This window comes from Apostichopus japonicus, chromosome 12 (assembly GCF_037975245.1).
Source record: "Apostichopus japonicus isolate 1M-3 chromosome 12, ASM3797524v1, whole genome shotgun sequence".
Classification (NCBI taxonomy): Eukaryota; Metazoa; Echinodermata; class Holothuroidea; order Aspidochirotida; family Stichopodidae; genus Apostichopus; species Apostichopus japonicus.
In genome coordinates, this window is record NC_092572.1 from 32,647,485 (window position 1) to 32,673,504 (window position 26,020).

Sequence of the window (26,020 nt, forward strand, 5' to 3'; positions counted from 1 at the left end):
ATTCTTTGCATCATAACTATACATATCTTACTTGTTTTGTATTAAAAACCAAAAATAAAACTTTTAATTGTGACCAAATTTGACCTTGAAATGCCCAAAATAGCCCAAAATATTGGTAAAATGTGATGTTTGAGGGCGCTGTTCACAGGCATCGTTGGGCATATTACCCTGAAAATGCAGTTTATTTGTAGTCCTTATGCTAGTGGACCACCCTCTTAATTGTTAAGCACCTGTATGCTAATGCTAAGAAGTTGTTGTCATTTGAATTACTCAAATCGGCTTGTGCAAGCATTTTCATACATATGAACGAAGTGATTTTTGCAATTTTCGAGTCGTAAATTTGAGTAGATAACACAAAATACACAACTTTTTGACTTGAGTTTTTAAAAATAGGGTCAATACGCTCCTGAAAAATGCTATTTAAAAAAAAATAAAAAAATACCCACAGGCCCAAAATGGACCCCCAATTAGGGCCAGAAGTGAGATTTCTTAAGTTTGAGGGCGCTGTTCGTAAAACGTACGACGCGCTTGACTTTTTTTTCGCACTTTTCCCGTAGTACTACCACCGGACAAGGATCCTATGGAAATTAAAACTCAAACATGCCTTTGCTTGTGAATATAGAGCACACTCAAAGTAGGGCCAGAAAAGACCCCTATCTCATTTTCTGCCATTTTAATTACTTGTTACGAAAAATTGAGACCGTAAATTTTCCTCAAAATGAGCTAAATTAGAAGACTGGCCACATGTCTTCCACAATATCTGCAATTTCAGACATAAAATACTTTACATTTATGCAAAAAATGCCTCCAAACTTGACACAAATTTAGGGCTCTTAAAATGCAATCTGGATTTGGTTGCTAGGCGGGGCCGTATCCTAGCAACGAAAATTTTTAAAATTTTTTTTTTGCCCAATTTCATCCTTTGAGACAGATGGCAAGACACCATATCAATTTCAGGCGATTCTGAGAGGGTCGACGTGGAATCGACCCAAAAATCTGTTGATTTGGCATGGATTGACCCATATACATACAGTACAGGGCTAATCAATTCCAAAATCGTCTGAAATTTCTTGCATTATAAAAAACTGTGTAGACCTCCAATAGAAGCATAATTGAGTTGACTGCATAGAAACATCTCCTTAGAGCACACTTATTGCTATTTTGTGGCAATATCAATAAATTTAGAGAAAAAATGAGAAGAAAATTTTAATAGGACTGAACTAGCAAAACCTCTCATAGCAACACATACATACAGTACAGGGCGAATAATTTTCAAAATCCTCTGAATTTCTTGCATTATAAAAACTGTGTAGACCTCCAATAGAAACATATTTGGGCTCGGTGCATACGAACATCTCCTAAGAGCACAGTTATTGCTATTTTGTGGCAATATGAATGAATTTCAAGCAAAAAAGAGAAGAAAAATTTTAATAGGATTAAAGTAGCAAAACTTCTCAAAGCAATAACACACATACAATACAGGGCTAATCAATTCCAAAATCGTCTGAAATTTCTTGCATTATGAAAACTGTGTAGACCTCCAATAGAAACGTACAGTATTTGGGTCCGGTGCATACGAACATCTTCTAAGAGCACACTTATTGCTATTTTAAGGCAACATCAATAAATTTAGAGAAAAAATGAGAAGAAAATTTTACTAGGATTGAAGTAGCAAAACCTCTCATAGCAATGACATACATACAGTACAGGGCAAATAATTTTCAAAATCCTCTAAAATTTCTTGCATTATAAAAACTGTGTAGACCTCCAATAGAAACATATTTGGGTCCGGTGCATAAGAACATCTTCTAAGAGCACACTTATTGCTATTTTAAGGCAATATGAATGAATTTAGAGCAAAAATGAGAAGAAAATTTGAATAGGATTGAAGTAGCAAAACCTCTCATAGCAATGACATACATACAGTACAGGGCTAATCAATTCCAAAATCGTCTGAAATTTCTTGCATTATAAAAAAAACTGTGTAGACCTCCAATAGAAACAGAGGTAGATTTGCTGCATACGAACATCTCCTAAGAGCACACTTATTGCTATTTTAAGGCAATATGAATAAATTTAGAGAAAAAATGAGAAGAAAATTTTAATAGGACTGAAGTAGCAAAACCTCTCATAGCAACACACATACATACAGTACAGGGCGAATAATTTTCAAAATCCTCTGAAATTTCTTGCATTATAAAAAGCTGTGTAGACCTCCAATAGAAACATATTTGGGTTCGGTGCATACGAACATCTCCTAAGAGCACAGTTATTGCTATTTTGTGGCAATATAAATGAATTTAGAGCAAAAATGAGAAGAAAATTTTAATAGGATTGAAGAAGCAAAACTTCTCAAAGCAATGACATACATACAGTACAGGGCTAATAAATTCCAAAATCGTCTGAAATTTCTTGCATTATGAAAACTGTGTAGACCTCCAATAGAAACGTACAGTATTTGGATCCGGTGCATACGAACATCTTCTAAGAGCACACTTATTGCTATTTTGTGGCAATATGAATGAATTTCAAGCAAAAAAGAGAAGAAAAATTGTGTAGGATTAAAGTAGCATAACCTCTCATAGCAATGACATACATACAGTACAGGGCTAATCAATTCCAAAATCGTCTGAAATTTCTTGCTGTATGAAAACTGTGTAGACCTCCAATAGAAACATGTTTGGGTCCGGTGCATACAAACATCACCTAAGATCACCCTTATTGCTATTGTAAGGCAATATGAATGAATTTAGAGCAAAAATGAGAAGAAAATTTTAATAGGATTGAAGTAGCAAAACCTCTCATAGCAACACATACATACAGTACAGGGCAAATAATTTTCAAAATCCTCTGAAATTTCTTGCATTTTAAAAAACTGTGTAGACCTCTGATAGAAACATATTTGGGTTGGGTGCATACGAACATCTCCTAAGAGCACATTTATTGCTATTTTGTGGCAATATGAATAAATTTAGATAAAAAATGAGAAGAAAATTTGAATAGGACTGAAGAAGCAAAACTTCTCAAAGCAATTACATACATACAGCACAGGGTGAATAAATTCCAAAAATCCTCTGAAATTACTTGCATTATAAAAAAAACTGTGTAGACCTCCAATAATTGAGCTGACTGCATACAAACATATCCTAAGAGCACACTTATTGCTATTTTAAGGCAATATGAATGAATTTAGAGCAAAAAAGAGAAGAAAAATTGTGTAGGATTAAAGTAACAAAACCTCTCATTGCAACACATACATACAGAACAGGGCGAATAATATTCAAAATCCGCTGAAATTTCTTGCATTATAAAAAACTGTGTAGACCTCCAATAGAAACGTATTTGGGTCCGGTGCATAGGAACATCTCCTAAGAGCACACTTATGGCTATTTTGTGACAATATGAATAAATTTAGAGAAAAAATGAATTGAAAATTTGAATAGGATTGAAGTAGCAAAACCTCATAGCAATGACATACATACAGTACAGGGCTAATCAATCCCAAAATCGTCTGAAATTTCTTGCATTATAAAAACTGTGTATACCTCCAATAGAAGCATAATTGAGCTGACTGCATAGAAACATCTTCTAAGAGCACACTTATTGCTATTTTTTGGCAATATCAATAAATTTAGAGCAAAAATGAGAAGAAAATTTTAATAGGACTGAAGTAGCAAAACCTCTCATAGCGACACATACATACAGTACAGGGCGAATAATTTTCAAAATCCTCTGAATTTCTTGCATTATAAAAATTGTGTAGAAGTCCAATAGTTAACGTATTTGGGTCCAGTGCATACGAACATCTCCTAAGATCACACTTATTGCTATTTTAAGGCAATATGAATGAATTTAGAGCAAAAATGAGAAGAAAATTTTAATAGGACTGAAGTAGCAAAACCTCTCATAGCGACACATCCATACAGTACAGGGCAAATAATTTTCAAAATCCTCTGAAATTTCTTGCATTATAAAACACTATGTAGACCTCCAATAGAAACATATTTGGGTTCGGTGCATACGAACATCTCCTAAGAGCACACTTATTGCTATTTTGTGACAATATGAATAAATTTAGAGAAAAAATGAGAAGAAAATTTGAATAGGATTGAAGTAGCAAAACCTCTCATAGCAATGACGTTCTGTACATACAGTACAGGGCTAATCAATTCCAAAATCGTCTGAAATTTCTTGCATTATAAAAACTGTGTAGACCTCCAATAGAAGCATTATTGAGCTGACTGCATAGAAACATCTCCTAAGAGCACACTTATTGCTATTTTGTGGCAATATCAATAAATTTAGAGAAAAATGAGAAGAAAATTTTAATAGGACTGAAGTAGCAAAACCTCTCATAGCGACACATACATATAGTACAGGGCGAATAATTTTCAAAATCCTCTGAATTTCTTGCATTATAAAAATTGTGTAGACGCGTCCAATAGAAACATATAATTTGGGTTCGGTGCATACGAACATCTCCTAAGAGCACACTTATTGCTATTTTAAGGCAATATGAATGAATTTAGAGCAAAAATGAGAAGAAATATTGTGTAGGATTAAAGTAGCAAAACCTCTCTTTGCAATACATACATACAGTACAGGGCAAATAATTTTCAAAATCCTCTGAAATTTCTTGCATTATAAAAAACTGTGTAGACCTCCAATAGAACAATATTTGGGCTCGGTGCATGCATACAAACATATCCTAAGAGCACACTTATTGCTATTTTAAGGCAATATGAATGAATTTCGAGCAAAAAAGAGAAGAAAAATTGTGTAGGATTAAAGTAGCAAAACCTCTCATAGCAACACATACATACAGTACAGGGCGAATAAATTCCAAAATCCTCTGGAATTTCTTGCATTATCAAAACTGTGTTGATCTCCAATAGAAACGTATTTGGGTTCAGTGCATACAAACATCTCCTAAGAGCACACTTATTGCTAGTTTAAGGCAATATGAATGGATTTAGAGCAAAAATGAGAAGAAAATTTTAATAGGATTGAAGTAGCAAAACCTCTCATAGCAATGACATACATACAGTACAGGGCTAATCAATCCCAAAATCGTCTGAAATTTCTTGCATTATAAAAACTGTGTATACCTCCAATAGAAGCATAATTGAGCTGACTGCATAGAAACATCTTCTAAGAGCACACTATGTAGACCTCCAATAGAAACATATTTGGGTTCGGTGCATACGAACATCTCCTAAGATCACACTTATTGCTATTTTAAGGCAATATGAATGAATTTAGAGCAAAAATGAGAAGAAAATTTTAATAGGACTGAAGTAGCAAAACCTCTCATAGCGACACATCCATACAGTACAGGGCAAATAATTTTCAAAATCCTCTGAAATTTCTTGCATTATAAAACACTATGTAGACCTCCAATAGAAACATATTTGGGTTCGGTGCATACGAACATCTCCTAAGAGCACACTTATTGCTATTTTGTGACAATATGAATAAATTTAGAGAAAAAATGAGAAGAAAATTTGAATAGGATTGAAGTAGCAAAACCTCTCATAGCAATGACGTTCTGTACATGGGTCTGTTCACGTTAAAGCGCCCAATTTGGTTGCCTGAGGTACCAAATTTTCAAATTACAGTAAAGAACTTCTGTTCTAAGTAAATAACATAACTAATATCTGCAGTTTATGAATCAGAATTGACCAGAGCTTAAACTTTTCTGGAAATTATATTCAAGATGGTTGAAAGTGTGACAATCTATAAATTTTCCAAAATTTGTTCTTTTTTTAATGGTGGTGTGTCATTCCATTGCTGCTACATTTGGGAATTCTGTTTTTATTTTCTTTATTAACACAAAATTTGCTATTGTAAGACAAGTTTTCAATGATATCGATGATGTTTTTTAAAAAATATTAGAGTATTGTCAGAAAATATTCAATTTTCATGAAATAAATTTTAAAAAGTTTTTCTTTAAAGAACAAAATTGAAATTAATAGTTACAATTATACCATAAAATTAAACCACAACATAAGCACATATATTAACCAAAAGCTGAAAATTCTGGGTCATGTCCTCTCAGAATTTTTTTTTTCTTGACTCTTGTTTCGGACATCACCCCCCCAAAATGATCTTGTTTCGGACATCACCCACCAATGGTTTACCTAATACATTAAACCTAATATTTAGTAATAAACCAAATGATGTTCATTTAATGGCAATAATAATGAATAGAAAAGCATTTTAGTAAGTTGATACCTGTACCAAAAGAGATCTATGGACCCTTCATAGGTTCCAAGTTCAAAATAAAGAAAACGGATACTTGGATCCAAGTGATCAACAAGACAATTATTAAACAAAGGTCATGCTTGTTAATACTTAGCAATATATATCAGTACATCAAGATATGTTAACAACAGCATCAAATTCATTTGAAATAATGAAAAATGCAAACACTTGTTTTATAGATTTGCATTAGACTGTCTTGGACTATGTTTCGGACATCACCACAACTGTATTAGTGCATCCCTGTTATGTTTTCTACACAACGCATATCATATCAAAAGTTAAATTTGTAACAAAGGGGTCTTTGTTGTTGATAAGCTACCTACAAGGTATAATGACAGTTTTGAACTTATTATACAGTACAGTGTAGTTCAAATCCTCAGTGTTCATTAAAAGTTACTTTATGAGTGTTTCGGACATCACTGAATGTTTTGGACATCACCTTGGAAAAATGTTCACAAAGCTGCATAACAACAATATGAAGTAATATTTTGCTATTCAAACCTGTTCAAGCAACAAAAGTCTGAGCACAACAGTCAGACAGTAGCAGATTTACACTAGATATTATGAATTTTTGAGGGAATGCAGCCTATTAAAACACCATAGACTCGGAAATCAACAAGGTGTACTGAAAAATAATGGCACTGTAAATTCTTGGAAAAAAACAGAGCCGATAGGTGAAAAGTAGGTGATAAGTGAAAATCTGAAGGCTTGGTGTAAATGATAACCCTATTTAATGTAAATGAATAATTACTGTTTACTATATACTCAAGTCATACATATATCCAAAATACACACATGTAGTTTAGATCCTCCTGCAAGCAGGAACTCGCGAAGAAGCCATCATTGGCTTATCAAAGCCGCAAGCTGACCGAAGTCAGTCTCTTACATTCATATTTAACGTCCATGATTATGAATTGTCAACAACTCTGTAACTTGACGACATACATTAATCTTGGAGTGACACAAACTCAGGACCTAATGATTGAAAGGCACCGGCGTTAACCACTGAGCTAAAACTCCATAACACTCCACATAGTAACCATTCATTGATCACCATTTGCATAAAGTTAATCTCTGCTTCACCACATTCGTTACCTGTCCAGCATACCTTTTGCATGGCCAGCATTCACCAACACTTCCCAGAAACATCAACTTATGTATTACTTTGCAGAAAATGGTATTATTATTGACTGCAAAGAAAGTTTTCCCCCAAAAGGGTTATAGAATTCTTTTTAAATTTTACGGTTTCCACATTTCCATCATTATCTAGATGAAGTCTGCAATAATTGAAACAAACAGCAAATATTTACCATTTAATAAATATACAGATGTACACAGGAGACATCCCTACATAGATTATTTGGCACCCACCTGTTGTAGCTAGTATCATTGAGTCTACTATTTAAACAATTTTCAGAGGGGAGGTATCATATCCTAAACTCTACTAGAATGCTTGGTCCTATTTTGTAATGTCAGCAATATCAACTATTTTGCACCCCTTCAAATGGTACCCACCCGCTCCCACCACCTCCTCATGCACCTTTGAGCTGGAACTGCCAATGTTGAAGATTGCTTCCACTGGCCCAGCTAAGCAACAGTAGTAGCCTATGCTACTGTAGTAGTACTCTAAGTATATACTAGTTTAAATATCCTTCTTTATTGAGATTCATCATGCCTTGGCTATTATAATGTGAAAAACAAGTATTCATGGTTTGTACAAATACTCCTTGTCACATAAATGATTTACTTTGTAAGATTGTTACATTTAAGTATAAGGCCTAGATGTTATGATATACAGCAGCTCAGCAAATTGCTCAGCTTTATCCTTAAGTTTCATAATGATAAATATCTGTATACATATCACTAAAGCTCTGAAGTCTGAAGCAACTCAGAATGAAAACATGGTCATGCATGATGCACCACTCTGTGTATATTAATACTTTTGACACCATCGAGTCAAACCTGGAGGTTTCATCACACGGTAAATCCGCATATCAGTCATAGAGGGTCATGTACTGTAATGTGTTCCAGGGTGGTACTAATAATCTGATATACTGCATTAATCTCCACATTGCCCATTGTGGTTTACTAACTAGTACAGTAAATGTATATTTGGGCTTAGAGCAGCAGACAACACACAGTTACCTAGCAATGTCTGTACCTTAACATTATAGTTATAGTCGTTGACCAACATTTATAGGTTAGATCACCAAACACATTCCACGGTCCTACTACTTAGCTAACATCTTCCCAAAGTACTGGTAGCTTTTCTTGACAACCATCAAGTTCCCATCAACAGTTAAACTGCTCTGACATAGGGTGTTATAGATGCACACTGATTCCAAACATATACAGTAGAGCGACAGACGACACTGAATGGTGTTCAGTTTTTCAAAGTGACGTTGACATACTATGCTGTAGACCGATGTGATAGAAACATGAGCTACTGTGCTACAAAACTCGTCTAGGCCTATTCCAATTTTGTGTAATTAACTTTACAATTCTCAATATGATATTGGGAAATATCAAATTGGTACCGCCATGGAAGCTGGAACACATCACATGACAGTCCATGCATGGTACCCACGTGCCCTTTGATGTAGTTCTTTTAGCCTATAAATAGGCTTTCTATGGTTGTGACAAATAGCTTGATTCAAGCTATAGCAGACAATTACAGCATTACTTTCTAATGTACTGTATACTGTGATGGCATCCTGATACAGTACATGTATATATGTCAGAAAAAAATTCACTAAAGGTTTTTTTAACTTCTTCAGTACTAAATGATGGAAAATTGTAGTGTTAATGATGACAGTTCTAGAAAAATCCAAGTAATTTGATGTTCCCAGTAACATTCATACCCAAATATGTAGAATATCATTTTAGACTTGTCACAAGTCATCAAAAGATGAATACATGTTGGTCAAATGACACCAAAAGTTTAGAAGCATTCTGTTGTAGGATCTTAGTGTATTCTAGCACACTGAAATCAACCAATTGAATCATTCAGTGGAAACTAGTGCTGTTTTACAATATGTTGGATTCACAAAAGTGATGTCCGAAACACATGGTGATGTCCGAAACATACTTTTAAGGTTATTTTGCTATAATATTTGGTAAAGATGGAAAAAGTTTTGAGTAGTGCAGTATGTATGTTTGTAACAATAGAACTTGTTATAATATATGAAGTGCTCATCTATTGTGTCTTTTTTTCAAGCAACATAAAGCAATATTAGTTAAAACTTGTTTCGGACATCACTGGTGTTTCGGACATCACACACATGGACGGAAAAATTGAAATGGTTATAAAATCAAAACGGATGAGTGGAAATGTGTCATGTACATACTGTAGTTGAGGGAGTACTTATGCTTTAATTAGAGTAACAAAACAGTCTTGTGGGTTTTAACATACTTCATATATTAGTTGCTTCATGACGTTTCGGACATCACCAAAATGTGGACGGAAACATTTTGCATGTTGTTTAACTTTATCGTGTAGTAAAATGTGGCTGAATGGACATGCATCTGATATATATTTTATTTGATACAACTATGACAGTATTGAAAAGGGACACCACTTTCAACATTTGTTATTTAACCCCAAACTATGCCACTCATAAATTAGTGTATAAATGTGGACGGAAAAAGTGATGTCCGAAACACTGGTCCAGTTTCGCGATAATTCGCAAATTCATTGATGAAATTTTCTGAAATATTTATGAGAGGGAACCTATAGCCACAAAGTTCAATCATGACAAAATTTGGAGTAATCCTCTTTTGGAGTTGAGAATAGATCAAAGTACAAATTGTGCAGTTTGAAAATGGCAACATTTTCCGTCCACATTTCGGCACTTCTGGGAGTATAGCATACCATATGCATATCTCAGGAAATTGTCTATGCTATGGTAGGTACATCTAGGTGGACTCTATCCATGGGGATAATATTTGTATCTCTAGAATCTCTAATTATTTTGCCACAATGCTCCAAATGCCATTTATGCTAATTTGGGCGCTTTAACGTGAACAGACCCACATACAGTACAGGGCTAATCAATTCCAAAATCGTCTGAAATTTCTTGCATTATAAAAACTGTGTAGACCTCCAATAGAAGCATTATTGAGCTGACTGCATAGAAACATCTCCTAAGAGCACACTTATTGCTATTTTGTGGCAATATCAATAAATTTAGAGAAAAATGAGAAGAAAATTTTAATAGGACTGAAGTAGCAAAACCTCTCATAGCGACACATACATATAGTACAGGGCGAATAATTTTCAAAATCCTCTGAATTTCTTGCATTATAAAAATTGTGTAGACGCGTCCAATAGAAACATATAATTTGGGTTCGGTGCATACGAACATCTCCTAAGAGCACACTTATTGCTATTTTAAGGCAATATGAATGAATTTAGAGCAAAAATGAGAAGAAATATTGTGTAGGATTAAAGTAGCAAAACCTCTCTTTGCAATACATACATACAGTACAGGGCAAATAATTTTCAAAATCCTCTGAAATTTCTTGCATTATAAAAAACTGTGTAGACCTCCAATAGAACAATATTTGGGCTCGGTGCATGCATACAAACATATCCTAAGAGCACACTTATTGCTATTTTAAGGCAATATGAATGAATTTCGAGCAAAAAAGAGAAGAAAAATTGTGTAGGATTAAAGTAGCAAAACCTCTCATAGCAACACATACATACAGTACAGGGCGAATAAATTCCAAAATCCTCTGGAATTTCTTGCATTATCAAAACTGTGTTGATCTCCAATAGAAACGTATTTGGGTTCAGTGCATACAAACATCTCCTAAGAGCACACTTATTGCTAGTTTAAGGCAATATGAATGGATTTAGAGCAAAAATGAGAAGAAAATTTTAATAGGATTGAAGTAGCAAAACCTCTCATAGCAATGACATACATACAGTACAGGGCTAATCAATCCCAAAATCGTCTGAAATTTCTTGCATTATAAAAACTGTGTATACCTCCAATAGAAGCATAATTGAGCTGACTGCATAGAAACATCTTCTAAGAGCACACTATGTAGACCTCCAATAGAAACATATTTGGGTTCGGTGCATACGAACATCTCCTAAGATCACACTTATTGCTATTTTAAGGCAATATGAATGAATTTAGAGCAAAAATGAGAAGAAAATTTTAATAGGACTGAAGTAGCAAAACCTCTCATAGCGACACATCCATACAGTACAGGGCAAATAATTTTCAAAATCCTCTGAAATTTCTTGCATTATAAAACACTATGTAGACCTCCAATAGAAACATATTTGGGTTCGGTGCATACGAACATCTCCTAAGAGCACACTTATTGCTATTTTGTGACAATATGAATAAATTTAGAGAAAAAATGAGAAGAAAATTTGAATAGGATTGAAGTAGCAAAACCTCTCATAGCAATGACGTTCTGTACATACAGTACAGGGCTAATCAATTCCAAAATCGTCTGAAATTTCTTGCATTATAAAAACTGTGTAGACCTCCAATAGAAGCATTATTGAGCTGACTGCATAGAAACATCTCCTAAGAGCACACTTATTGCTATTTTGTGGCAATATCAATAAATTTAGAGAAAAATGAGAAGAAAATTTTAATAGGACTGAAGTAGCAAAACCTCTCATAGCGACACATACATATAGTACAGGGCGAATAATTTTCAAAATCCTCTGAATTTCTTGCATTATAAAAATTGTGTAGACGCGTCCAATAGAAACATATAATTTGGGTTCGGTGCATACGAACATCTCCTAAGAGCACACTTATTGCTATTTTAAGGCAATATGAATGAATTTAGAGCAAAAATGAGAAGAAATATTGTGTAGGATTAAAGTAGCAAAACCTCTCTTTGCAATACATACATACAGTACAGGGCAAATAATTTTCAAAATCCTCTGAAATTTCTTGCATTATAAAAAACTGTGTAGACCTCCAATAGAACAATATTTGGGCTCGGTGCATGCATACAAACATATCCTAAGAGCACACTTATTGCTATTTTAAGGCAATATGAATGAATTTCGAGCAAAAAAGAGAAGAAAAATTGTGTAGGATTAAAGTAGCAAAACCTCTCATAGCAACACATACATACAGTACAGGGCGAATAAATTCCAAAATCCTCTGGAATTTCTTGCATTATCAAAACTGTGTTGATCTCCAATAGAAACGTATTTGGGTTCAGTGCATACAAACATCTCCTAAGAGCACACTTATTGCTAGTTTAAGGCAATATGAATGGATTTAGAGCAAAAATGAGAAGAAAATTTTAATAGGATTGAAGTAGCAAAACCTCTCATAGCAATGACATACATACAGTACAGGGCTAATCAATCCCAAAATCGTCTGAAATTTCTTGCATTATAAAAACTGTGTATACCTCCAATAGAAGCATAATTGAGCTGACTGCATAGAAACATCTTCTAAGAGCACACTATGTAGACCTCCAATAGAAACATATTTGGGTTCGGTGCATACGAACATCTCCTAAGAGCACACTTATTGCTATTTTGTGACAATATGAATAAATTTAGAGAAAAAATGAGAAGAAAATTTGAATAGGATTGAAGTAGCAAAACCTCTCATAGCAATGACGTTCTGTACATACAGTACAGGGCTAATCAATTCCAAAATCGTCTGAAATTTCTTGCATTATAAAAACTGTGTAGACCTCCAATAGAAGCATTATTGAGCTGACTGCATAGAAACATCTCCTAAGAGCACACTTATTGCTATTTTGTGGCAATATCAATAAATTTAGAGAAAAAATGAGAAGAAAATTTTAATAGGACTGAAGTAGCAAAACCTCTCATAGCGACACATACATATAGTACAGGGTGAATAATTTTCAAAATCCTCTGAATTTCTTGCATTATAAAAATTGTGTAGACGCGTCCAATAGAAACATATAATTTGGGTTCGGTGCATACGAACATCTCCTAAGAGCACACTTATTGCTATTTTAAGGCAATATGAATGAATTTAGAGCAAAAATGAGAAGAAATATTGTGTAGGATTAAAGTAGCAAAACCTCTCTTTGCAATACATACATACAGTACAGGGCAAATAATTTTCAAAATCCTCTGAAATTTCTTGCATTATAAAAAACTGTGTAGAACTCCAATAGAACAATATTTGGGCTCAGTGCATGCATACAAACATATCCTAAGAGCACACTTATTGCTAGTTTAAGGCAATATGAATGAATTTCGAGCAAAAATGAGAAGAAAATTTCAATAGGATTGAAGTAGCAAAACCTCTCATAGCAACACATACATACAGTACAGGGGAAATAATTTTCAAAACCCTCTGAAATTTCTTGCATTATAAAAACTGTGTAGACCTCCAATAGAAACATATTTGGTTTCGGTGCATACGAACATCTCCTAAGAGCACACTTATTGCTATTTTAAGGCAATATGAATGAATTTAGAGCAAAAAAGAGAAGAAAAATTGTGTAGGATTAAAGTAACAAAACCTCTCATTGCAACACATACATACAGAACAGGGCGAATAATATTCAAAATCCGCTGAAATTTCTTGCATTATAAAAAACTGTGTAGACCTCCAATAGAAACATATTTGGGTTCGGTGCATACGAACATCTTCTAAGAGCACACTTATTGCTATTTTAAGGCAATATGAATGAATTTAGAGCAAAAAAGAGAAGAAAAATTGTGTAGGATTAAAGTAACAAAACCTCTCATTGCAACACATACATACAGAACAGGGCGAATAATATTCAAAATCCGCTGAAATTTCTTGCATTATAAAAAACTGTGTAGACCTCCAATAGAAACATATTTGGGTTCGGTGCATACGAACATCTTCTAAGAGCACACTTATTGCTATTTTGTGGCAATACAGTAGGAATGAATTTAGGGAAAAATGAGAAGAAAAATGTTAATAGGATTGAAGTAGCAAAACCTCTCATAGCAACACATACATACTGTACAGGGCGAATAATATTCAAAATCCTCTGAAATTTCTTTCATTATCAAAACTGTGTGGACCCTTAATACAGTATTGACATTAGGAATTAAAAAGTCTTGAAAACTCGCTCAGAAAAACTTATGTCCCTTCAGTCCATGAAAACATGCCCTTTAAAATACCCATACATGAACAAACAATACTTAGCTGTAATGACTCCTGACAACACATTGGCTTGTGCCCAACAGAAGCCCATAGTTATAGCTCAAGAAAGAAAAAATAAATTGATGATGAATTTTGTAGCTAATTAACAGCAACAAATGACTGCCAAGTTCGGGAGCGGGAAATCCCTCATCTAGTAATAATAACAACAACAAGTAGCACTCTAACCACTTCGGCCCTTTTGCAACTTCTGGCTTAGACAACAGGTTGCCATGGCAACAAACACCTTTGTTTAGGCTGCATGTACCTAAGCAACCCCTTGGACCAAAAGTAGGCTACAATTAATGATGCATTAATTAGGGCTGCTAATACTTGCTAACATTCTAACAAAACCTTAATAGAGCCTCAGTCCTATCTACTAAAATATATTGCTACAGATCTTTCAACCCAGAAGTTGATGGAAAGTTCAGCAAATCCTGTCACCATGGCAACTATTAAAAGTGTAGCATTGCATCATGGGATCTAAACATAGCTCGAATGGCGACACTTATACCAACTGAAAAAAAAATGTGAGTGCATTAGAGGGACGGTTAATGCTCGACATAATCACAGCAATACATAATAAAACTTATAAATATCCCAGTGTGGGTTCTCGTTGAACCAATAACCTGAAGCACTTTCAATTCTCTCGCATTAATTCAATGTAGGTTAGGACTTAACAATACACACATTATGGCTGAGGGAATATAGTGCCATAATCAACCCTGTAAACAGCTATTAAACAATGTTCAGTTAAAATGATACAGAATTTACACACATTACAATAGTAATTACTAGTGTTGCGCCGATATCACCAATATCGGTTTTGGCCGATATCCGATATTATCATCCCAATATCGGTCCGATACCGATACGATACCGATATTTTTTAACAGACAAAATAAATGCAAAATCGTACTTTTAGTCATGCATACATTCATAAATAAATCTTCAAGTAAACAACAAAATATGATGTTTTGTTTTCCTTTTGTCCTAAGTTGAAAAGAATGACTTTTTCCTGATTTTGAAAAAGAATATGGTAATTGAAATCCAACCGGAATCTTTTTCACTGCAGCGCTGCACACGATAATAAAATGGAGCAGTAAATGTGAGCCTTAACATCGTAAAGACCTACAAGTAGCTACAGTGTTAACGTATGTTTGCAAAATTTCACCTTGTTTAGGTTACGAACTGTCGATCACTCGATCACAATGTAAAAGTTATAATTTATTGAGTTTATACTCAATGTACAACTTATTCACTTGACTGTATAGAGAAAAACCCCTTAAAATCAGTAGAGAAATGACCAATTGTGTACGGAAAGAAAGGTGGTACACCTTTCAAATATTACGAAAGATCGAGCAAAACACTTTCGAAAAATTGTCGAAAAATTCACGCAAAACTGGCATATCGTACTAAATGCAACTAATGTCATGTAAACAAGGCTCTAGTGCATCCATTTAAGAATATACCGTAAGACCACATCTGTTGTTAAGCGGGGGGAAAAGAAAGTATTTTCTAGAATTTCCAAAAATACGGAAAAAATAATATCCTACCATAGTTAAGTGTATACCAAATAGCCTAACCACCTCGGCGGTTACGGATCTCACGTAACTAAAAAGTTCCCTGGCAACGTGCCAAAAAATGTTATCAAACAGGTGTTACACAGGGGATGAGCTCACAGTTGTTTGGGAAGGTACCTGGGAAAATTCGTAGCACATGTAACTTGGTAGTTGGGTATAGGGTTAAACACTGCAGTTGTAAAAATGTACGCATAGTGCACGCTATTCATTGTTAGGCTGGGCGAACACCGGCGGGAAATCGGCAGTGTGTTCGCGGGAAATTGAACAAGGTTTTCCAACACTGCTGAACTGTGCAAGAATGCATCATGTTCAAGGTTTTCCCGGAGGCCTTTGAGAAAATGAATGGTTAGTACAGTGAATATATGCTGCACTAATGCTGTGTGTAGGCCAAGGTTCACGAAGGTCATTGGTTATATTCGCGCGCCGTGTTTTTTGAGGTTACGGAGGGTCAGGTTTCCATGGATATTAATCGAAAATGAATCTGAGTTTAACTGACGCTAAAGAAATGGATCGTCTTGGGCAAATCATTGCTGTTAAAAAGAAAAGTTCAATATCGGTTTGCTGTTATCGGCAATTACGCAAAATTTTACCGATACCGATATGCTGCCGATATTGCAAATATCGGCCGATACCGATATTGAAAACGATAATCGTAGCAACGCTAGTAATTACTGTACCTGTAGACTCACTATAGCTGTTACTGGTATTAAGTCCTAAATAATAAATACATTCTTTGTGCATTCTGCCACCATAGGAGATCAATATACTAATTAATTCAAAATTACACTTAATAAGGGCTGCTACTCTGTGTGCACATTGCTATCACAGAACTAACCTGCATAGTGCATACATTCACAGGTAATATTAAGAAGGTATGCACAATGAAACTGACTAGGCTCCTAAGGGGTTTGGGGCAAAGTTAAAAGATAAACTCTTTACCTGTATTGAAATTAATGTAACTAATTTCTAACAGTCTTATAGCTTGTCTCTACTGCAGATGCATGACAGCTTGGAGTGTCTTGATGAATGGTAGAGTTGCTTGCAAACATTAGTGTCTTTTAGAAATTTAAAACAAAGAAGCTTTGAGAGAAATAATTTTTCCCACCCTACTAGACAAGATTTTACTTAAACCAAGCTACACTGTAGCCAGGAAAATTAAAATTGCTGAAAGTAAAGTAGGGTTTAGATGGAAATTTCCCTGTGAAGTTGCAAGTTAGCAACCTTTTGGAGAGCTAAAACTTTCCAGAGATCCCTAACTAGTTCTTCTTCATAATATGTTCACTGTTGTTCATATATTTGTTATTTGTGAGATTTTTTGAATCACTTTTAACTTTCCAGCAGAGGAGAGAGGCCTTTGTGACGTCATTGCGTTGTATTCACAGCCGTACGCAAATTCTGTACACATTCCTGTGTTTTGTATCAAGGCCAAGCTCAGAGAGAGATATGATTGAGTGTGACCAAATATGAATGGATGTCAAACTTAGCAGGTGGATGTCATGTAGAAATGAATCACATTGTTTTGGTTCCTTGCTTTAGCAAAAGGATCCTATGTAGTCAACATGTGTGTGTGTGTGTCCCTAACACTTGCTTGGGTACACTGTAACTTAAGGACAAGTTGAACATAACTCAAACTTGGTATTTAGATCCGCCATAGTGAGAAGGTAGGCCTATTGTTTTCGGTACTGTACCTGTAAATTGTCAGTTAGGGCAGAAAAACAAAAATAATAAACAAAGCAATAACTCCCATTGACAGGGTCCGACATGTTTGCTATTTTGGAACTAGTTGTAAATGGGGTAGGGGATCGTTTTCAAACATAACAGTCGTGTGATCCAAGGTCAACAAAGGTCAATTAGGGGTCAAAACTAGTATTTTTGCGATAACTTGAGAATAAAATGTCCATCAAGGTTGGGAGTTACGCTATTGTAATCCATTAGTCATCTTTGTGACCTTTAACCTAATGTTGACCTCTGGTGCCCTGTATTAGTTTCTTTGGTTATTTCAAGTTTTGTGGCCATATTCTAAAATGGCCTTCCGATCAAAATTGTCCATGGATTGACTCCTGTGCGACCTTTGGGTGCAAAGTTATCAGAGGTTAAGGTTATTTTAATAAAATATGCTCATTTTAGGAGATACAGGGCACAGAAAAAAGTTTGTCTATATATTAATATATGATAGAGCTCTGTGTGCTCTATAGACGAAACTAACTCCCGCTTTGATCAGACACCCGGTTCTTAAGTTATGAGGTGCCAATGGTTGGATTTGATACCTTCTTAGCAATAACATTGTGTGTGTACATTGGAGTGCACATCATTGAGGTGAACATTTTTAATAAAAACAGTCATGTCATCCAAGGTCATTCAAGGTCACTTATGGGCAAAAAATCTACCCACTTCTGCTAAATTTTGCAACAACTTCCAATTACGAAGGCTAAAATAGCTGGTATATTGGGGCCAGTTGTAAATGAAGTAGGGGCACATTTGCCAAAATAACCGTTATGTAATCCAAGGTCGCCAAAGGTCAATTATGGGTTAAATATGTTTTTTTTTGGCAATAACTTGTGAAACTCCCACTGACAGAGTCTGACATTGTTGATATTTTGGGACTAGTTGTGAATGGGGTAAGCAATCATTCCAAACATAACATATATGTCATCTAAGTTCGCCTATGGGCAAAAAACTGCCCAGTTATACTAATTATTGCAACAACTTCCAGTGAAGAAGTCTGACATGGCTGATATATTGGGACAAGTTGTGAATGGAGTAGATGAACATTTTTCTAAATACCTGTTATGTCATCTAAGGTCACCAAAGGTCAATTATATGGCTCAAAATGTTTTTTTAGGGGGCAATGACTTGTGAAACTCCAACTGATGGGGTCTGAGACGGTTGACTTTTTAGGACTACAGTAGTTGTGAATCTAGGTTAAGCGATCATTTCCAACATAACAGTCATGTGATCCAAGGTCAACAAAATTCAATTATGGGTCAAAAACTCAATCTCCAAACTGATCAAAATTGTCCATGGTTGATCCCTGTGCGAACTTCATGCGCAAAGTTATCAGAGGTCAAGGTTTTGTTTGGCTTTGAGAGGTGGACCTCTGTTGACCTCACATGACCTTGGAATAGCACCTCCAGTGACCTGTATTAGGTTTTAGTTGAATATTTGAATTTTTGTGGCCATATTTTAAATGTCCATGGGGTGACTCCTGTGCAACCAAAGTTATTAAGTACAGTTAGGATGATTCTGCAAGTTCTTATAAACAAATCTAACAAAAGTCAACAAATTCTCAAAAGGACCAATCACTGATTTGTGATACTGTATTTATGGCAATGATATCGTGTGTGTACATTCAACCCTGAAATAACAATTTTAGGATAGTGCTTCTAAAGTCCTTACAGTATAAGCAAGGAACCATAGTGCCCTTGGGCTCTTGTTTAGTAATAAGATGAATCCTGCTTTCATGAAGGTAAAAAATCGGAAATTCTTGTCAAAATGATAAGTATGAAGAGAAACATGGATGGGTCTCACTGTAGTCTACCACATGAATATCCCTCAATTGATTAGGTGAACTCTTTATCTTTTGATCGTGGTCATAGCAGGGTTTTTGTTAAGAAATGAAGTAGGTGGGTCAAGTTGAAAAGTAGGCGGGACTGTCTGTACGTGGACATGGGGGAGGGGTCTTTGCCGGAAAATTGCAATTTAAAAAGTCTCTAGATGCAAAATGGTGCAGTATACAGTTGTTTGGTCAATGATATTGCCCCCTCCCAATCACCCATTTCTTCTGTCCTATTTTTCTTTTTTTCTCCTGAATTTTTTTACTAACACTCGGGTCATGGAGCCTAGGGAGGTAGCTATGCCACTGAACCCAACTTAGCAAGGGTGTGACGCACTTGCTGCATTAAATGAAGTGCGATCATAACAAAATGATAATAGGTCTACGGTACCTACAAAGTGAGTAGGATTTTACTGCCAAAAAATACCCAACTAGGTCTGTGATAGAACCTTCTGTTTTTTATTCAGCTTTTATCTCTGTTGAGCAACAATTTGTATGTCAAGAGAAGCCCCTCGCCTACCTCTGCTCTCACCCACCCCTCGGCCTCATCTCCTCGACCATACTACTAATGTTCAACTTCTTGTAGTTTTTACCAACAGTTAACTGCTGTGACAGTTTCAATCACACCTGACCTGGTTGTGGGTATTTACTCCTCTCGATTTTGTTCGTCTTTTTTGTTTGTTTTACTGAGCGTCACAAAGTAGCCGGGTCATGTACGTGCAGTAAGCGGGTCATTTGACCCGGGTCCCGGCTACTAACGAAAACCCTGCATAGGTCATTTGAGGTCAGCAGGGACAAAATATGTGAAAGCCTTGTAATTTTAAACAATGTCTCGATTCGCAACCAGTTATTTCATCAAACCCTTAATGTAGTTTGCCATTTTGTAGTCTTATTCAGTTCCTATGCTGAAAGCATCAGGAACCTATATTAAATTTCAAGTTTGCTTGTACAGTACTGTATTTGTATTACTGTGTCTGCATGTGATGCCTAAACACAAAAAATTTCAAGACTCCAGCCAGTTGGATTTGGCGTATAACAAGCAACAATGTTTCTTAAACTTTACACATGCAGTTTACAATGCCATCTAGCCAGAGTTTGAAGTGGGAGAGGGAGTCTGATGTCCCCCCCTTGTCCACCCCTTGGATAATTTCTTTGGGTTAGGGGTTAAATGCAAAATGTGTCTATCAATTCCAACATTCTAACTGCATTGTGCAGTTTAAGATTTCATGTTTTTGAACAGACTGTGGCTACAGCCCTGCACATACACCAAAGCAACTTGGAGGACATTCTAGATTAGTTTTGTTAGAAAATGACAGACAATGGCTACAGTACAGTCCCCTGTATACATTTTAAAGCATGTTTACTGTAGATGACATCCAACAGGACCAAAACCTTAATAAATTTGTAAAACATCACAAATGTGCAGTGTAGACTACAGTATATACACTTAACATTAAATCCCTATACATCTCAATACCTCTATGTATATATATATATTGTAATACTTGACAGCATCATGGTGTTTTGCTTCTTCTGCCACATTGCTTAATCAATGCTCTTGAAATATTTTCCCTTGGTACTAACTACATGGAATCGTTTACAGAATGTAATGTTTTGTAGCCTCAAAGCATTTCAGCCACAAATTATGAGGCAATTATGGCTTAATTTGGTGCAGTAATCATCTGTGGTTACATCTCATCTGATAGAAGGTTACATCTAGGTGTCAACCACAGTTTTACTGTAACCACCTGACCTACTGGTTCCAGAAATGCTTGCAAGCAGTAAAGCAATAAACAAAGGATGTTAGGCATCTGAAGTTTAGAGAGCTCTGTGCAAATGTGACCAGTAATACCACCAGTAGCCGGAAGTGTCTTACAGTTTCCCCCTGACCTGGCAGTGAAGCCTTGATTTGACAGTGGAGTTACAAAAGTCTAAACATCTTAGATTGAACTGTTGCAAAGATATTGTTTGCTTGAAAGTGACTGTATATTATACAATTGTGAAATCATATCAAGTTTGAAAGGTCTTCTTTCAGTGAGCAGATAGCTAGTGCTCTTTTAACGATATTTTGTTTGTTGGAATTAGCTTTAAAGCACTGTACATAATGAAGGATATACATATTGTTTGTCCTTAAATCATTCTGTAAAGTAGAATAGATCAGTAATTACTTTTGCACATTACACTGAGTCTGTGTGCATTGAAATGTCTGTTAACAAATATACCCTAAATAATGTACATCTACAATAACCTTCTTACTTTCTTATTAGATAGAGGTCATAGGTCAGTTCACCTAAATATCAATAAGAAACAAATGGGAGAACACACAGTTAACTTTAGATGTGGTTTTGTAGATTTTCTTTCCTTCCTTACAATATATGTGATGCACAGTATATCCCATTAAGCCGATTAGAGGTCAATACCTATAGTAGCTGCTTTGACTTCATTTAGTGTGAGGATCTTTTGTGCGAGTAACCAGAATCTTACTCTCTTATGTGGAGCTCAAGAGAAGTTCAAGTCTCAGACAAGCTGTTGGTTACATCTCAAACATCACGTTTCAGAAATCTTCTGACCAAGGCTAGTCTAAAATGAAAGTAATTGATGTGATTAGTTGGCAAAGATTTACTAAATCAATGGATTGATTGTTGTTTCTCTCTTCCATAGGCATCCATCTTCACCTTCAGCCATCTCAAAGAAGAACTGTCTTCAAAGCTTACCCAAACTGACTGTGGGAAGTTAGGCAGCTACTTTTCACTACCACCCGATCAAGTGAAGACCATTATTACAAGTCCCTTGTACTCCAAGAACTTGCTGCTTGCCCTTGAAGAGAGAGGATTCATACACCCTTCAAATGTGAATCGATTAACTGATGCACTAACTGAGCTGAAGATCAACCATACTCACTTACTAACAGAGATGTACATGAAGCTGAGAGGTAGGCCAATAATCACTAGCTCTCTTGTAATTATGTATTTTGCTTCACCTTTGGTACTTCCAAAATGCACTTACTTAAAAAGCCATACCCCTGCCCCCAACTTGCCCTATCCCCCTCCCCCTTCCCCACCCCTACCCCCCAGAAGGATCCCACTTTAAGTATTGATACATAACACAGGTGGTGATTTATTCTAGATGCTGGCAACCAAAATGTGCACACCAAAACATAGTACACATGTACATATGTACATTTGTACAAGTGAGCAAAAGTCACCCTGTGCCATGATGTAGATTATGCATTTATCAGTGTGCCTGTACGTCTCTGTGGATATTTAACAAAACTGGAAACTTAATTTAATGTTTTAACTTAAACATTTCAGATCAGGAGACTGAATACGATAGATTCCTCGCCAGCCTCTCTGCCCATTTGACATTTTCCATGACAGTGAAACTGTGTGATAACTTTGAAGTTACTGATAAGAACAAGAAGACAGTTATCTCCAGTCAGAATCCAGGACTCTCCTTCCTCCTGACAATTGATAAGATGGGTATCATTAATCCTTCTGATGTCAGCAAATTAGAGACTCCTTTAGAGGAATATCGTCTTCTCCAGGCAGTAGCTAAGATACACGAATACCAGTCCTTGGCACTTTCTGACAAAACAAAGGCACAAGATGAAGGTATTGTAAATTCATGTGTATGTTACAAACTTTACACTCCACTGGTACAAGTGTTGTGCCAGTTTTAAGGAACATCCCTGACTTAAGACTTCATAGCTCAAAACAGTTAAACACACAAAATGCACTCATTATCTAAAAATCATATGTGTGGATTACAGGATATTTTAGAGATAATGAAGAATGAGATGTCAAAATATGTTTTGAACTGAAGCACATTGATGCAACTCACAGCTTCATAGCATTGTATGTTGTTGAGAAATATAATAATGTAGGTTTTCACTTTATTATGATGACTGCATTGTTCTACTGTGTAATCTGTGATGTCATACAGTGACTATACCAACACCTCTTTCTCCTGTAAAATTAAAGTTATGATATTAATCCTTTGAAAATGTTTTAGTCGTGTCCCAGGAAGCTGCAGTTTGCAGTGTACTCAAATGACTTCAAAATTAAACACTGCTCCTAATTATGGAGGAGTCCTACTTGATCAGTGACAAATAAATAAGGACAGTATCAATTCTTTCCATTTATGACAGCAATCATTGTGCAATGTTTGTCTCTAAATAAAAGAAAATTAATCTTTAAATTTGGATTTTTCAATAGTGGTACATGTAGTCTTTGAAAATAAATTGCAGATAGAGAACAGTATCTGATGGTATGAATGAAATATAATAAAATCTGCGTTTCCAATTGTTTCAAGTCTGGTTGTATGAAACTATTTGTTATTGCTGTTTGTATTACTGAGTAATTTTTAAACTGACTAGCATGTTTGAGCAATGACACATGTCTTAGTTTGTGTTAGGAGTGAGTTTCCTTTACATTTGAAGATTATACTACTGTAGTTGTTAAGAAATGTTACGAAAGATACAGTTTTACGAGATTGCCCAAACTATTGATATCAAAGCACACTTGTTTTTCATTATGGTAGATATTAACTTGTTTCAATATAAATTGAACTGTGCTTTCTGTTTCCTTGTTTTAAAGACAAAGAGAGCTTATTCCTGAAATGCTTACAACAGAAGATGAAGAGTTGGTTTGAAACAATGACTCCTGTCCCCTGGATGAAGTCTTGTCAATGGAAATCTAATGATCTCTTTATTGCCAGCCGCTTAGTCTTAACAAATTCTGGTTCAAAAATATCTAGCAGAGAAGTTGACCGAAAATGTAAGCTGCACTACCTAGATATCTTTACTGATGAAAGACTAAAAGCAGAGACTCGAATCATTCTGGAAGGACAGCCAGGCTCCGGCAAGACAATGCTCTCCTCTCAGTTGGCCTATGACTGGTGTTGTGGAAAGCTTATGGATATCCCAATGGTCATCTATCTGCCCTTGAAAATTGTTGATGACATGACAATTATTCAAGCTATCAGGATGTTCTACATCCGTAAAGGCCTTCCCATTACAGAAGAGGATATTGAGTCTATGCTTAACAGTGGTAAGAAGAAAGTCTACCTCATATTGGATGGGTTAGAAGAATACAATGGTGGAACCAAAGATGGAAGTCCCTCAGAGGTCATGAGAGTAATGACAAAGGAGAAACTGCCCAACTGCATTGTTATAATCACAGCTAGGACAGATTATGCCAAGCATCTACCTCCAGGTCCAATGTTGAAGATAGGAAGCTTCGGTGAGGATGAGAGGGATGAATACATTGAAAAAGTCTACTCTGATGATGTCAAAAAGCAAGAAGAAGTAAAGGAATTGATTGATAATGTTCCATTTATTCTTGATCTTTGTAATGTTCCACTACTCTTTGTGCTGTTAGTACATAACATTGATAGATTAGGAAAGTTACAAGTTGGTCAGCTCGACAGGGTTACTCCGTTCGTGAAGGCCATTGTAGATATTCTGTGTTCTGTGCAGGATGAGGAAGACACCTCGGGACATCTGTCATACCAGCAGCAGGAATCAGTTCGTGAAGAGGATGAGAGCAGATTAGAGAGTGAAGTATCAATAGAACCCCACATTACGTTGGAGGAACTTGCATTTAATGGCCTCTGTAAAGGAAACCAACAATTGTTTTGGCAGAAAGACTTTGTGGATAGAAGTGTCACTAATAGCAAAGCATGGGTAGATTCTGGGATACTTGTTGTTGAGGAAGGACCTCCATTTAATTCCACTGATAGGAATCTTCAGACTGACCCAGGCAGTGGGACCCCCCCGACTGATTCCATCAGTGATGAGTCACTGAACACATCTAATGTTACTTCAGAGATGAAGAGAGGGGCATCCCCTGATCTCTCAGCATCTGTCAGTCAATCAGAGAGTAAACCAATATTGGACTCGAGAGAGAAGAAATCAAAACCTTTACAGAAAGGAAAAGCTGCAAAATATATCTCATTACAGGTTAAATTCCTTCACAAGCTAATCCAAGAGTGGTTTGCAGCACAGTATTTAGCTCTCCTGTTCTTTGGTCACAAATCAACTGAACACCATTACAAGTATCAATTGTTCAGAGAACACTTGGCTAACATAGACCCAGCTGATCTCCATTATGTCTTGCGCTTCACTTGTCACATCTGTCCTCCCAGCTTTCATTTCATTGCCAGTTTTCTAATGAGAGACTTTAAAACAGGAGATGGTGAGATTCCGGATTACATCATCAACTGCATCTGTCTCTGTTTTGCTGAGTATGATGGTTGCAAAGGACATAAGGTCAAGGACATTGTCAAAGAGGTCTGTAGAAGAGAATCCGTCAACTTCAGCTCTGAAGATAGTCGACTGCTGCTGAGGTCAAAGGTTTCTATGCTCACCTTTGCTTCAAGATCAAAGGTAAAGTGTGAATACAACTTTCTTAGCTCAAATACACAGCAAACCTCTGCTTATATCCCGATATCTGTGATACATAATCTGAAGT

At 35.8% G+C, this 26,020-nt stretch overlaps 2 protein-coding genes across 4 annotated transcripts in view; both read left to right on the forward strand.

The window, feature by feature from the left end:
• The window catches only part of LOC139977734 (uncharacterized), a 475,642-nt gene that overhangs the window by 409,828 nt on the left and 39,794 nt on the right, over positions 1 to 26,020 (forward strand). The gene's annotated exons all lie outside the window — the stretch shown is intronic.
• LOC139977725 (uncharacterized) overlaps positions 1 to 26,020 on the forward strand; it is a 173,024-nt gene that overhangs the window by 10,217 nt on the left and 136,787 nt on the right. Inside the window, exons 4-6 of the mRNA XM_071987243.1 lie at positions 22,212 to 22,482; positions 22,862 to 23,161; positions 24,146 to 25,935. Of these exons, the coding sequence (XP_071843344.1) occupies positions 22,212 to 22,482; positions 22,862 to 23,161; positions 24,146 to 25,935 (2,361 nt within the window). The remainder of the gene's footprint in view (positions 1 to 22,211; positions 22,483 to 22,861; positions 23,162 to 24,145; positions 25,936 to 26,020) is intronic.